Source organism: Panicum hallii, chromosome 6 (genome assembly GCF_002211085.1).
Source record: "Panicum hallii strain FIL2 chromosome 6, PHallii_v3.1, whole genome shotgun sequence".
Classification (NCBI taxonomy): domain Eukaryota; kingdom Viridiplantae; phylum Streptophyta; class Magnoliopsida; order Poales; family Poaceae; genus Panicum; species Panicum hallii.
The window spans coordinates 45,608,295-45,621,887 of NC_038047.1; the positions used below are offsets into that span (position 1 = coordinate 45,608,295).

The 13,593-nt window shown below is 43.3% G+C and overlaps 2 protein-coding genes across 6 annotated transcripts; one reads left to right on the plus strand and one right to left on the minus strand.

Annotated features, from left to right (window-relative positions):
* Window positions 1–1,084: 1,084 nt before the first annotated feature.
* Window positions 1,085–9,868, minus strand: LOC112897310 (mediator of RNA polymerase II transcription subunit 15a). 3 transcript variants are annotated; one of them, XM_025965588.1, is made up of 10 exons: window positions 9,494–9,868; window positions 7,888–7,999; window positions 7,494–7,602; window positions 5,864–7,099; window positions 5,176–5,246; window positions 3,052–4,500; window positions 2,225–2,566; window positions 1,870–2,064; window positions 1,683–1,771; window positions 1,085–1,607 (listed from the first exon to the last, which is right to left on the minus strand). In XM_025965588.1, exons 1-10 carry the CDS (start codon window positions 9,646–9,648, stop codon window positions 1,403–1,405), a joined length of 3,963 nt encoding a protein of 1,320 aa, XP_025821373.1. In that variant the 5' UTR covers window positions 9,649–9,868; the 3' UTR covers window positions 1,085–1,402. The 3 variants fall into 3 exon arrangements, with proteins under 3 accessions (XP_025821373.1, XP_025821371.1, XP_025821372.1); XM_025965586.1 differs by having other exon boundaries at window positions 7,488–7,602; XM_025965587.1 differs by having other exon boundaries at window positions 1,085–1,604; window positions 7,488–7,602; window positions 9,494–9,648.
* A 158-nt stretch (window positions 9,869–10,026) lies between these two features.
* LOC112897311 lies at window positions 10,027–13,388 on the plus strand. 3 transcript variants are annotated; one of them, XM_025965591.1, is made up of 11 exons: window positions 10,027–10,116; window positions 10,240–10,480; window positions 10,569–10,727; window positions 10,895–10,942; window positions 11,047–11,109; window positions 11,261–11,353; window positions 11,446–11,589; window positions 12,012–12,119; window positions 12,773–12,792; window positions 12,862–12,913; window positions 13,000–13,388. In XM_025965591.1, the coding sequence occupies exons 2-11, from the start codon at window positions 10,376–10,378 to the stop codon at window positions 13,081–13,083; spliced, it is 876 nt and encodes a 291-aa protein (XP_025821376.1). In that variant the 5' UTR covers window positions 10,027–10,116; window positions 10,240–10,375; the 3' UTR covers window positions 13,084–13,388. The 3 variants fall into 3 exon arrangements, with proteins under 3 accessions (XP_025821376.1, XP_025821374.1, XP_025821375.1); XM_025965589.1 differs by having other exon boundaries at window positions 10,030–10,480; XM_025965590.1 differs by lacking the exon at window positions 12,773–12,792 and having other exon boundaries at window positions 10,031–10,480.
* The last annotated feature ends 205 nt before the right edge of the window (window positions 13,389–13,593 follow it).

Genomic DNA, 13,593 nt, shown 5'->3' on the forward strand with positions numbered 1-13,593 from the left:
GGAGCCGAGTGGAGCAAAATTGGCGCTGATGGTTTGCATCAGCAAGTTATCATGTGGAGTCTAGGTTGTGTGCTAGTTGATTAGTTATACAAAGTCTGTTTTCTTTTTAGTCAAGTCATATTATATCGTGATCGACTAGGGTTTGTTAGCTTAGACTATAAATATTGGCCTACGGGCTTGTAATCAAGAATCATCACACAATCAATACAACAAACCCTTTTCTTTACCGTCGGCGACTTCACCAAACCCTAGTTTCGTAGCTTTTTCTTTTCGACGAGTTTTTCCGGTAGTAGGGCTGCATCGCTTTGATCTCCAGCTTGCTAGTAAGTTCTGTGTTTATCGAGCAAATTAGATCTTTGATTGACGGCACATCGCTTCCTTCTTGATCTATTTACTCACCGGTTATCGATATTTGCTATACTTTGCAAGGTTGATTCGTTTAATCTTCTATCATTTAGCTTTATCACAAGTTATCTAGCTTAATCTTAGGCTTCCTATTGGTTGGAGTTACGCTTTATTATTTTAATTTAATGCATAGAATATAGCCGATTAGATTTGAATCTAAGTATTGTTCATGAAGTAGTACGGAGTAATCGGTATTGCCTCTCACAGTGGAATCGGCTGTTTTTAGCCTATTATTATTATATTTGTATTGAGTTTCTGGCTGATAATAGTCCATTATTATTAATCTGTATTGAGCTTCTGGTTCAGAAACAGATAATAGTCCATTATTATTAAATCTATATTGAGCTTCTGGTTCAGAAACAGCCGATAGTATTTAACGTTGCCATATCCCTTATTAATTACAGGTCAAATTAACTGGCACGTCTAGCATCTAAGTAAAGCTAAGCTAATTGGAGCTTGCGCCCCAAATCCTCGTTTGTGTCCACGCAAGATGCCGGTCGCCGGGTTTTTGCGTCAACAGGATGAAAATTATGCATGAATGTATATAGTTCCCATCTGCACGTATAGCTCTCAGCTGTAGCATGAGCTGCACCACACCATGTTGTACTTAATATGTTTTGATTGATCCTGAGATCAGAATCATCCAACCCAACAGGACCTAAATTAGGATCACAGTACATGCATGTTTAGTTTGCTGATAACCATGAGTCACATCTATCACAATGAGTAAGGAGCCAAGGCAAGCATATATACGCATGATGCTGCTACTGCAGCCTGACTAGGCAAAAGCACCGCGCTCTGCTTGCTTCATATACTGTCCTGTCCTGTACACAATCATATTTAGGTTTGGGACTGACAATACCACAAGGATATCAAGGAGGTATACAACAGGCAGACAACCCTTCTCCTTTTTTCTTTCTCAACACATAAATACTCATGGTATGATGATAATCATGACAAATAAAATGGACTCGGTCGCCCAAGGTCTGCGGAGTCATCAAGCGCCTACGCAGCTTTCCCAGCAGCCGTAGCTCGAGCTGAAACTGCCTCCACCGGTCTGCTGGGCATACTCGGAGATCACTTTGCGGGCGCAGGCATCCCATGTCCTTGCGATTTCTCGCAGTGACATGGGCTCTGCTAGACCACGGAGCAATATGCTGAACTTTGACTTGGCCTTTGTAGACAGGTCGTCCGAGTTCCTGCTGCAGCCACAATACACAAAATCAATCACCACCTTCCATATACACCATAATATATGATGCCACACCACGACGCACCTCTGTTCATCTGGAAACTTGTCTAGGAGCACCGGGGAGCATTTGGGGTAGCTAGCAGGAACAAGCAACCTCAACGGCAGAATCGGGCTCTGCCACGCAATTTCAAAATACGACAGAATGAGGCAACCAATGCCAGCACAGACCATTCAACAAAAAGAAAAGGAGAAATCACATGAGGCTGCCTCACCATCTGTGCCGAAGCAAACATGGATTTCAAGCTGGGGCTAACAGCAACAGCAGTAAACGTGCATCGAATGACTGTCCCTTCAGCCCCCTCAGATGTAGCAGCGAATGACTCAGCATCATCCTCAGAGACATGGAGCTCTGTGTCTATGAGCTGTTGGTTTATCTCCTGAATCTCCTCCATTAGAGCATGGTTCACCTGCAAAACGATGCGCATGATACGGGATCACAACACTAGATAGGCAACACTTTGGATACCAGATAAACAACATCTCCCCTTTTAGTTACAAATATGCAAATTAGTGAATGACCATTGTGCTCTACATAGCTTATCTACAAAAATATTGGGAGAACCACACCTCAGCCTTTTGCCACTTGACACATGAGGTTGCAGTTGATTGTAGCTCAGGAGTCTCCACACTATATGATTGCTTCAAGCTATCATTGACGCTTCCAGGCAATGACACATTAAGAGGCATAGCACTAGTGTCCCGCTTCATTTTCTTTGATGTACCACTCCCATCATGGGTTATGAAGTTCCTGGCTTGCAAGCGGCATTTTGTCATAGCGACAAGATCTTCACCCACAGCAGCTCTAGAACCGTTACCAGGTGCTGATCCAGCGATCCTGTCAATCATACTCACGACAGAACCTATATCGCTAACTGCAGCAGTAAGGGATTGGCGCTGAGTTGTTCGCAACTGCATTGCAACACAAAGTTCAACATGAAGCATATGAAGAAAATATTAACATAGACTCTGATATATCATCAAATAAAACTAATTTACAGAGGGTGTCAATGACTTATGTCTATTATTGCCATACAAGGAGAACAGGCTATCAGAGAAATATCTGGATTACGAAGTATAATAAGAAACTGTGTTAACTATAAAGCCTCATGCTCTGTATACTTTCACCTTTCAGATATGCAAAAAGTATTAAGAGCCAGAAGTACAACAAAATTTGACTAGGCAGTAATTGTCATCTTTTGAAGAGCTACCATGGTACAGATTGGTTGCTGGGAAAAGGCATATCCATAACTTCTATAGCCAAAATTTTAAACCTCATTTTCTGTGCTAGTATGTTTCGGAGATTTATAGGCATACACATTCAACAGCACATTCAGAAAAGTATTGACCAAACAATTGTCAAAAGAAAGTAAATAGGAAGCTGGCGAGATACTGACTGCTTTAAGCAAGCGGTCAAGAGGCCTTTCTGCTGCGCTTGATTTGATTGGAACTTGAGTAGGTACGTTAGCCTGACTTCCATCGGCACTTGTGAATTCTGCTAGCAAGGGTGATGCTGATATGCCTGGTGTGTTAACGGCTATTGATTGTGTTTGAGGTGGAAGGGAAGTTTGCTGATGTCCAGCCTGCCCAGTACTAGTAAGTGATGATAAGTTGGAGAGTGGTTTATCTGAATCCACTGGTATAGGAGATGGGGCAACAGGTGGGGATGGAGATGGAACAAATGGTGAGTTAGCTGAATGCAGTGGTGTTCCAGTCTTGAGTTGAGACTGCAACAGATTGTGCTGATCAACCTGAGGAGAATGGTGTGAAATTTGTGGGGATGATGCTTGGAGGTTTTGTGGAGAAGAAATTGGAAAGGCACCACCCTGTTTCATCTGCTGATAATAGTTGCGTTGACCCAGCTGTTGGTATATTCCAGATTTCATTGCAGCTCCTTGCCTAACCTTTAGCTCGTTCATATCATTTCCAGAATGAAGCTGTGGGACCTGCATCTGCCCTTGCTGCTGTTGTTTCTGTAATTGTTGCTGCATTGGTAGCTGCGACTGATGCATTTGCTTTTGTTGCTGTAAGTGTTGCATCATCTGCTGCTGACGCTTTATTTGCTGACTTTGCATAATCTGATGCTCCTGTTGTTGCTGCTTTAGCTGCTGCAATGAGCTTGCGTTTTGTTGCATGGAATTGGTATTAGGTTGCATTGTACTCATCGCATTGTTGGATAACAAGTTACTACTGGACTGCTGCTGTGCATTCATTGCACCCTGCATGGGACCAGTGCTTCCCTGTTGCAATGCAGCACCCATTGAACCATGCTGCACATGATTAAAGTTATTTCCTTGGGCACTCTCCAAATTAGAGCCAGGCTGCAGTGCATTTGTGACATTTTGCTGTGTTGTTGGAACACCAAAGTTTGTTGCTTGAGGCGCAGGTACATGCTGCATGCCAGGTGCACCAGAGGACTGTACTCCTGTGCTCATGCTAGGCAAACTTGCTTGAGGCATCTGATTAGTATGACTATCATGCTGCTGCAAACCTGGAGCCTGTTGTTGCTGTGAAATGTTAGAGCTAGGAGCTTGCCCAACAGATTGCTGAAACTGTTGTTGTCCTGGTGCCTGCACAGGCTTCCTTCTTTGAGAATTTAGGATATTGACAATTTGCTTCTCGTATATTGGGATTTTTTCCCTAAAACCTGTCTGAATGCTGCTCTTGTTAAGTTGCAGGAAGTGCAATGTGCGCTCCAACAATGCTTTGAAGTTCTTCATCTTTTCATACTGGTCTGATGACTTTTGATGAGCTGGCATGTGGTTATCAACATGTTGTATCTTCATAGATATTTTATTGTACAAATCATTGAGTTCTGCAAAGTACTGGTCTTTTAAGTTCTTAATCTGTGCACAAATAAACAAACAAACAATAAAGTGATTGCCAAGGCATTCCATTAAGTTACAAGCATGGCTGGCACAATAAAAAGAAACTGTGGCATCAATAGAAGGAATAATGCGTTTTCTAAATATATGCAAGTCGAAATTAATGACCAAGGAAATATTGATAACAAAAGAAAAGCAGTATATGAATTTAGGACCAGGCATGAAGCAAAAATCCTAACATTTCTACGTTCAGCGATGTCAGTTATCACATCTTATATGCCAATCTCAATCAGTTGAATCACAAATAGATATGGCTAGTTTGTTGGACTAATAAACTCGGCAGCAGGGAGATAGAACCAACTCGCCCTCCAAGGAAGCTCTGACTTTAGGGTTTAAACTCTGCTTGCTTTCATTGATCTCAATCTCGAGTACATATAGAAAGACTTCCTAGCAAACTTAAGCAAATCTCTAACTCGCCAGCTGGAGTCTGTAACAAACTCAATCAACTAAACGAACTCTGGATATAAAATCTCTTTACTACTCGTAGGCATCTGGGACTTCTTGCGGCGCTGGAACTGCTTGCCAAAGAATGTGTCTGCAACACAAATCTACCTATTCTTGGCACTCTTCTTCAATGAACATTAGAAATCTGCAAGTAAAAACTTGACAATGCTAATGGATTGAAACATGCTTTACCATTTGATATATCTCCTCTTGCAAATCACCTGCACCTGGATGACCAGTTTGAGCAGTGGAATCCACAGATGCTGCATAGAAAGCAAGGTTGTTACAACAATCAAGACACCAATGAACAAGCAATCAAGTAGCAACCTAAAACAACATGGAACCAGATGCAAACAGTGAGAAAATTTGCATGCCTACTACCGGAGAAGAAGTCACAACGTTGAATTAAAGATTAGAATACAAAAAAAAATATTGCAGAGTAACAATTACAGAAACACTAAACACAAATGAGGACCACATTTGGTGAAGAAAAAACACTGAAGATCGACCTAGTCAAAATAACAGGCTGTGGACTTACAGTATATAAGTGCACCTGAATTATGCACACGTGGTTGCCATCCCCAAATTTTTTTTATTCCTAGCAATTTAAAGCTTGTTCTCGCAGAATAAATATTGCCATAAGATACTAAAGTTAAATAGAAAGAAATCTTAGATCCCTAAGATGGATAAAACTGCAAGTGGACAACAAAAGTTTTGTTCATATCTGTAGGGCTACAGCAACAAATGATGGTAAACAAAACACAAGCTTAGCTTCAAGAAAAAAAAAGCCCAAAAAGGTTAAGTCTTACACAAGAACTCAGGGAACCGTTAAGGTAGAGAAATAGTAAAAGACTGCAAAGACGGTATATGAGGAACTTACTACTGGATGAAACTTCTTGAAGGCCCCTCGGAGCCTGAATATATTGCTTTTGATCAATGTTATTCTGTTGTAAAAGCATGCCAGCTGAAGTTTGAAGTCTCTGTTGCATTCCCAATTGTTGTTGCAGTTGATTAGGCTGAGACTGGAACTGTGACATCATATGATGTTGAGATTGCTGAAGCTGGTTCTGCTGAGACTGAGGTTGCATCAAACCCATCGATGCCTGCTGAGCATGGTGTTGCTGCTGTGGTTGCTGAATTGCCTTATTTGACATATGCATTCGTTGCATGCTTGAAACATTTGGTGCAGTTCCAAGAAGCTGCTGCTGCTGATTTTGCTGCTGCTGCTGCTGATGCAGATTTGGCATATTTCCCTGGGGGGCCAATTGTTGAGGCTGATGCAAGGGCATTGATTGTTGGTTCAACATCTGCTGCGTCTGTTGCATATTCAAAAGATTATTTGACTGAACTGGTAGCCCAGCACCATTCTGTTGACTGATTAACTGATTTTGTTGTAAATTTGACTGTGGGCCCATTAATTGTGGTTGCTGTTGTTGCAAAGGAATGTTGGACTGTTGAGTTGGCTGAGTTTGCTGCAAAGAAGTCTGCTGATGCATGGAGGACTGTGGATGTTGCTGCTGCCTCATTACAGATTGTGTAGGCTGCTGGAGTAATGACTGCACAGATTGTTGTACTGAGTTCAAAGGATTCTGTTGAATGCCGCTCTGAGTAGCGGACTGCATAGCCATGGGCTGCGTTTGTGAAATGGTGGACTGCCCAGGCTGAAGGCCAGATGACATCTGCATCATGGCCTGCTGTGAAGATTGCATCTGTGTTGACTGCAATAAAGATTGCTGCTGCTGAATGTGTGGTTGCATGAGTGAGTTCTGCTGCAATTTCTGGTTCATCAACATTTTCTGCTGCTGATAAATTAACTGATTCTGTGCTTGTTGTTGTTGTTGTTGCTGCTGCTGCTGCTGCCTACCTGCCATTTGTCTTTGTGCAGCATACATATCTTGTGGAGTACCCTGTGCCAAACCATTGTTCATGGTGTTTTGCGGCATGCCAGACATGTTCTGCAGCGTGGATGTCTGGCTGACACCTGGCAAGCTCTGACCAAGACTAGGGAGAGAACCCTGAACAGATGTAGAAGCATTTGGCTGCCGTGTCTGTTGAGACATCAATGGGATAGCTGATGACTGTGCTGGATTACTGCCTTGTGGAGGAAGGCCAGGTGCTGTTTTAGAAAATATACCATCGTTAAGACAAGGAACACTTACTTTAAAATTGCAACAAGCACACAGAAGAACTCAATGCAACATATTACAGATAAAAAACTGAGAAGGTGAGCTTCATTTTCTGGCACACAGAAGAACTCAATGCAACATATTACAGACAAAAAAAAGAAGAACATCCAGTAGCTTTCCGAAACCAAAGTATTTTGCAAAACCATGGTATTGTTAAAACTATAGTCTTTTTCAAGACTCAACTTGGGATCTCTTTCCTTTCTCTCTTTTTTCTTAGAAAAACAATTTTACTGCACAAATATCTTCCTCATGATCAAGTTTCTAAGAAGCAAATACATCAACAGCACAAAAAGGGTGTCTGTTGTATGTGCATGGTACCTGGACCTGGGGGGTTTTGATTTGGAATCACTTGAGCATTTCCAGGGTTCTGTTGTGTCTTTGTCTGACTCTCCATAGACAGCATTTTCAGAGAAATCTTCCGCAGATAATCAGACTGAGTGATACAAAAGGAAAGTACTTAAGATGTAGCTTTGCATTAATACAGTTAATAAGTACAAGGTGCATGGGCCCATAATATTTTGGTACCAGAAGGCCTAGTATCATTACATAGTATATATGCATTGCTCCATCGTCTATGTTTGGACGATAAAAAGATGCTACAAGAACCTAAAAATTGACCTAAAAGGTTTTCAGATTGTTCAAAGATATCATTGATCCCACCCCATAACTAAAAGTTCTAACTCTGCATGCAGAAGGTAGTAGATTTAGGTTAAAATACCTGGTTGGTGGCTGCAGTATAGATTTTCTCTTCAAAACGCACAGCAATTTTTTGAAGCTCACTCAGCCCCTCAGGCACTGATACTGGCAGATGCTTCTTCAGAGTCTCCATTCTACACAAATAATGAAAGATGTGATATATTGAGATATACTAAGAAATGTGTTCGACTACCATTTAATAAGTCCAAACAAACAGTAAGCCAGAAGCCTGACATATGTACACAGACTAGTGGCAAAAGTGGCATGGAATTTGTGAACAGCTAATGCACAGACATATGGTTGAACAAAGGCAGCTAGGGTAAAACGGACAAATTTAAGTGGCAGGCATATAGAGACACCTACACTGCGCCAAGTTCGCCCTTCAAGCGGCAAGCACCATGAAACAATAAATAGTTTTTTTAATTATTTTTTATCACAATCATGAGTTATTGTTGTGTACTCGCCAACCTAAAAAGAATGAAATGAGTGCGAATGTCTCCTCCCATGGTCGAGGGGAAAGAATGAGTTGACACCATGTGCAGGCAATCAATTCTCCCAGCACATCAGCAGAATCCAAGTCCTCCAGATGTAAAGAAACGTAAGTGCAAATATTTCCATATCTTTGTTACGCAGCTAAGGGCACACAACACAAAGGCTGGTATATAGATGCTTAAGGAGAGACAATAAACGCTACATCATCAACCGTCTACCTAGGATATCTGGCTGGCATTCTAATGGGAGTAACTATTCTGTGGACGCTGAAATAGTTTCGTAAGGTTAAGAGCCAGCCCATGAGCACCCAATGCATAGACAGAGATAAAAAAAAAATGTGCCTGTTCTAAATGAAAAGCTGAAACAGTCTTATTTTGCTTGGATGCAATGCAACAGGATTGCATGATAGGAGAAAGCAACAGCCAAAGTTAAGTCACATTTTGCACGGATTCAGAGATATAGGATAGCATGATCAGAAAATGGTAGAGCTGTTGCAGCTCCAGAAAGCAAGAGTACTGGAGTCCGGCAAATTTTTGTTGGCACATCTTTTTGTGACTTATCTAATTGTCGATGAATTAGCTCAGATGGCAAAGGAGTTAGGTATTGTTGGTTGAAACAAAAATCACCCAAATGTCCAACCGCCTGTAAGCGCCCTGCCACGACCCCGTGTTGCTCGTGGCCTAAATTAGCACTTTCCCTGTGTGTGTCTTTGGTTCAGACATGACCTTCTAGTTATATTTTTGTGTATCCTGTAGCAAGCACAGGATAGCAAGCACACAAGTAGTTTCTGCTCTTCGAATTTGATAATTAAATTAGGCAGAGATGCGTAATCTAGATAGGATGATGGACTGGATGGCAAGGATCCGAGACCCCTTTGCCGCGGAATGACGAGAGGGAGATCACAAATCTACGATGTGATTATGTAGAAATAGGCAGATGAACCAGTAGGCCCATGCGCAGAGATGGATCGCCAAACCCTACCCTAACATAGTAGCGTGATAGCATCCGCGCCGCGCATCTAACACTAGAGAGGGAGGTAGGCATGTGTGCACGAATCGAATCGAACGCAAAGGAATTGAAATTGCATCCCGTCAGTGAGGGGGAAGGAAAGCGAAGGAAGAGGGGAGTGGACGTACATCTTATTGACGATCCTGTTGCGCGCCTCGGGCTGGAGCTGGGTGCGCCAGTCGCCTCCGGCGGGGGCGGCGGCGTTAGGGTCGACGCCACCGGCGGCAGCGACGGCAGCAGGGTCGGCCCCCTGCGTGGGGCGCCAGTTGGCGGCGCCGTCCATGGCCTGCGGCCCGGCCGCCTGTCTAGCTCTTTCTCTCTTGAAATTTGACTGGTGGATTGGATCGATCTGTTGGGCGACCAAGGATCGCCGGTTGCTCTACGGCAAGCAGCAGCTGCAGCAGGAGGAGGAATCGAGGCGGGCGGGCGGGCGACGCGAGAGACCTCGCTCGGCTCGGAGGAAGATCACCACCGCCGCCGCGACTTATTCCTCCTAATCTCTCTTCTTCTTCTTCATATATAAATATATATATATATATTGTTTGCCACCGCGGGCAGGAGATGTTTGGCCCATTACATTCGGGCGGGCTGGATTTGGGCCTTCTTCGTTCTCTTACAGAAAGAAAAAAGGCTCAAAACTTGTTCATTCTTCTATCCAGCAGCAGCCTGTCTGGCCCAACTCTATCGCCGCCCGTCCGCGTCGCCGTTGGAGGAGGAAGCGCCTGCGCCGGCACCCGCGCGGCGGCGGTTGGTAAGCCCCAGCCCCAGCCCCAGCTCCGGCCCCGGCCCCGGCCGCCGTCCTGTGCTTCTCCTCCGCCTCTCTAATGGTGATTCGGAGCTGCTCTTCTTTCCTCCGTGGACTGCTGATTTCCAGAGCGGCGTGGAGGAGGCAGTACCCCCTCTTCTTGGCTCTCAGGCCTCCTGTGCCGCCGCCTTGCATCCCGCCGCCGCCCACACGCTTCTTCTCCTCCTCACGGCGCTCCACCAAGAGATCCGCCGCAAAGACGCCAATGGACTCCGCTGCCGCAGGCGAGCCGTTCTACGTCGTCCGCAAGGGGGACGTCATCGGCATCTACAAGACCCTCAGCGAATGCCAAGCTCAAGTCAGCAATTCGGTATCTACCTTCGACTTCCGTCAGTTCCTTTTCCTTGCTACTAATGCTTGCTTGCTCACCATGCCCCTGCCCCTGCTGCTGCTGCTAGGTTTGCGACCCTTCCGTCACTGTCTTCAAAGGCTACTCTCTGCGCAAAGACACCGAGGAATATCTCGCTGCGCGCGGGTTAAGGAACGCCCTCTACGCCATTGACGCAGCAGATGCACGAGATGAATTGTTCGACGATCTAGTTCCCTGCCCTTTCATGGTAACGCAACCAAACCAGCAGCCAGCTGCTGCAGAGCCACGCTCTGTGAAGAATTCTGCAATGCAATAAGTGCCCACCAGTTTTGCTTGATAATATGTAATTAGGCTTGCATCTCATTTGCTACCATCCTCCTAGAGTGATGATTGTGCAATTTGTTGTGATTTCAGCAACCTGATGCAGCTGCATCCTCAACTTTGAAAAGGCCACACGAGATTGTGAGTAGCATTTTCTTTCCCACAATAGAGGTGTGAATAAGTGATCCATTTAAAACTCACCTCTATTTATCTCATTTACTTGCACCAATAATCACTTTCTCAAGGAAACTGGACCATCAAAGAAGCATCCCAAAGTTGATGAGCAGGAACCATTACCTGAGAGTCATGTGAGTATGAATAATGCCGTGTGCACTCCGTACATTGTTCCTTGGTTCGTTTCTGTAGTTACGGTATCATACTAGCATGTATATTTGCAACTTATCTTTGCTGTGATGATACATGAACTTTTCTCATCAGCAGGTTTGACCTTTTATGCAGCTCTCTTGTATTCTTGAATTTGATGGTGCTTCTAAGGGAAATCCTGGGAAAGCAGGTGCTGGAGCAATAATAAGGCGGTTAGATGGTTCGGTGGTATGTAGTACAACTGTTAGCTAAGCTGTTATGTTCTATTAACATTCAATCACCATGCCTATCTGGTTAACATGTTATGATCTTTACTGAAGATTGCTCAACTTCGTGAGGGTCTGGGTATTGCAACCAACAACGCCGCTGAATATCGTGCGCTGATCCTGGGGCTGAAATATGCGGCCAAAAAAGGATTTAAGTATATTCGTGCTCAAGGAGATTCTAAGCTTGTCTGTAACCAGGTGAGTGGTGATAGCTTTCTACTCCGCAGCTTGTATGTTCTACTGTGAACTATCAATCAATAGACATTTAGCGTGTGCAGTTCGTTCTGACTCTCTAATCCCACTAAATTATTAAATTTGTGGATGAATGGAAAACTCAAAATGGGTCTTTTACAGGCTTTGTTTGTTACCTCAAATGTGATTTGGCCACACAGTTTTATTCAGTCTTGTTTTGCGAAATGGATTTTTTTTTTATTCAACGCGCCAAAGTACATGTTCTTCTGTTGAAACAGCCCTTGTTCAAATCAGGTCTGATTAAATTAAAGCCATCTCGATGCATATAAAATCTTATAAAATCTCTCAGTAGTCCTTGAGCAGCTGGATACTGTAGTAACGTTCATCTTTTCCTTAACAAAACTAACACATTGGACTTTCTGGAGCAGGTCCAAGATCTCTGGCGTGCTAGGAATGATAATATGGCTGGCTTGTGCAAGAAAGTTAAGGAGCTAAAGGGGACTTTTCAGTTATTTCAAATCAGGCATGTTTTGAGGGTAGGTGTCACATCTTTTTTCTGTCTTCTGACCTTGTTCAATTTTCTTTTAGACAAGCCAGCGTTATGGTTTGCCATTTGCATGCACTGCACCACATTAAATTCTTCATTTATTCTTTTTTTAGTGCTGGAACCTACCATATAGTTTGCCATGCAAAATTTAATGTTGACAATCACATATAATCAATTCTCAAAAGATACCAGTTCCAGAAAAAAAAAAGGTGGAGTAACCTGGTATTACCTTTATCCTCCACCCTCCCTCTTCTGCGGAGCTCTGTGAGAGTTGCATAATAGCTATTTCGTGCACGTTAGCATGCCTCTACGTTTTCTTGCAATTGAAGTAGTGAAAAGCCAAGATCGATGCACGGCCAATTCATGATTGCTTCAGATTGTCTCAGTTAAGTGGTAACATATTTCTTCCAGCAATTTCCTCTATCTGTTTTACTTGTAGCCATCATTTAGAATTGACATCTAATAAACATATAGATTGACATCTCCACTGTTTGATATGGCCTTTCCACTTTTATTTACAATAATCAAGATACGGCAATTTTTAGAAGTAATGCTTTTCATCAGCCATCTGGAAGGCTCTTCAGTGAAGCATAACTTGTTGCTAGAATCCCTTTTTAACTGGATTCAATGTTGGTCCGACAGTCCCTCTCTCAAGAAAGGAGGTTGGTCCAACAGTCCCTAGCTAGAATGCTGGTACCCCTGTCACTCATGCGGCCTTGTTTCTTGCGCAGGATTACAACTCAGCTGCCGATGCTCAAGCTAACTTTGCAGTCGAACTTCCTGGTATGAATTGCTGTGTACCCTTGTGAATTGCTAGCTACTATGCCAAATGCATTGTATTAGACCTAATTTCTTTGTCTCTACTACAGTCGGTGAAGTTCAAGAGCAGTCAAACTTTCCATGCTAGCAGTTTTTTGTTGTGCTCCGATCTGGTTTGTGAATCCATCACTTAGGTGCTGGGACTGAAGCTACGTCACGTTTGTTCAGTTCCCATTGACAGTAAAGGAAGAGACAACACAGCAGCTGTAGTCGAAGTTGTAGTGAATCTGATATATCTGCGGGGTATTATTGAACCGGATGAGTTGAGATATTGAGTACATTTCTAAGAGATTTAATCAACTCAAAACTTTTGTGTAGTGCATTGGCTGCATTGTAAAGGACCAGTGCTTGCTGATGTGCAATGTTTGTATTCGAAATATTATTGCCGAACAAATCTAGATCAATGCGAACGGCTTGAGATTCTTGATGCAACAAGTTATCATCAGTAAAGAAAATTAAATAATTTGCACACAAGGAAGTTTTTTTCAGATCCTGAAGATGACATTTTGTTGAAAGTGCAACCGGCACCAGATCATGGCATGGATATGTTGAAAGTGAGGCTGGCAAAATCATGGAGGATGCGGATGGATGGTTGAAAGTGCAACTTGTTGTCTGTTGAGTTGATACTCGCGCGCACATGGACA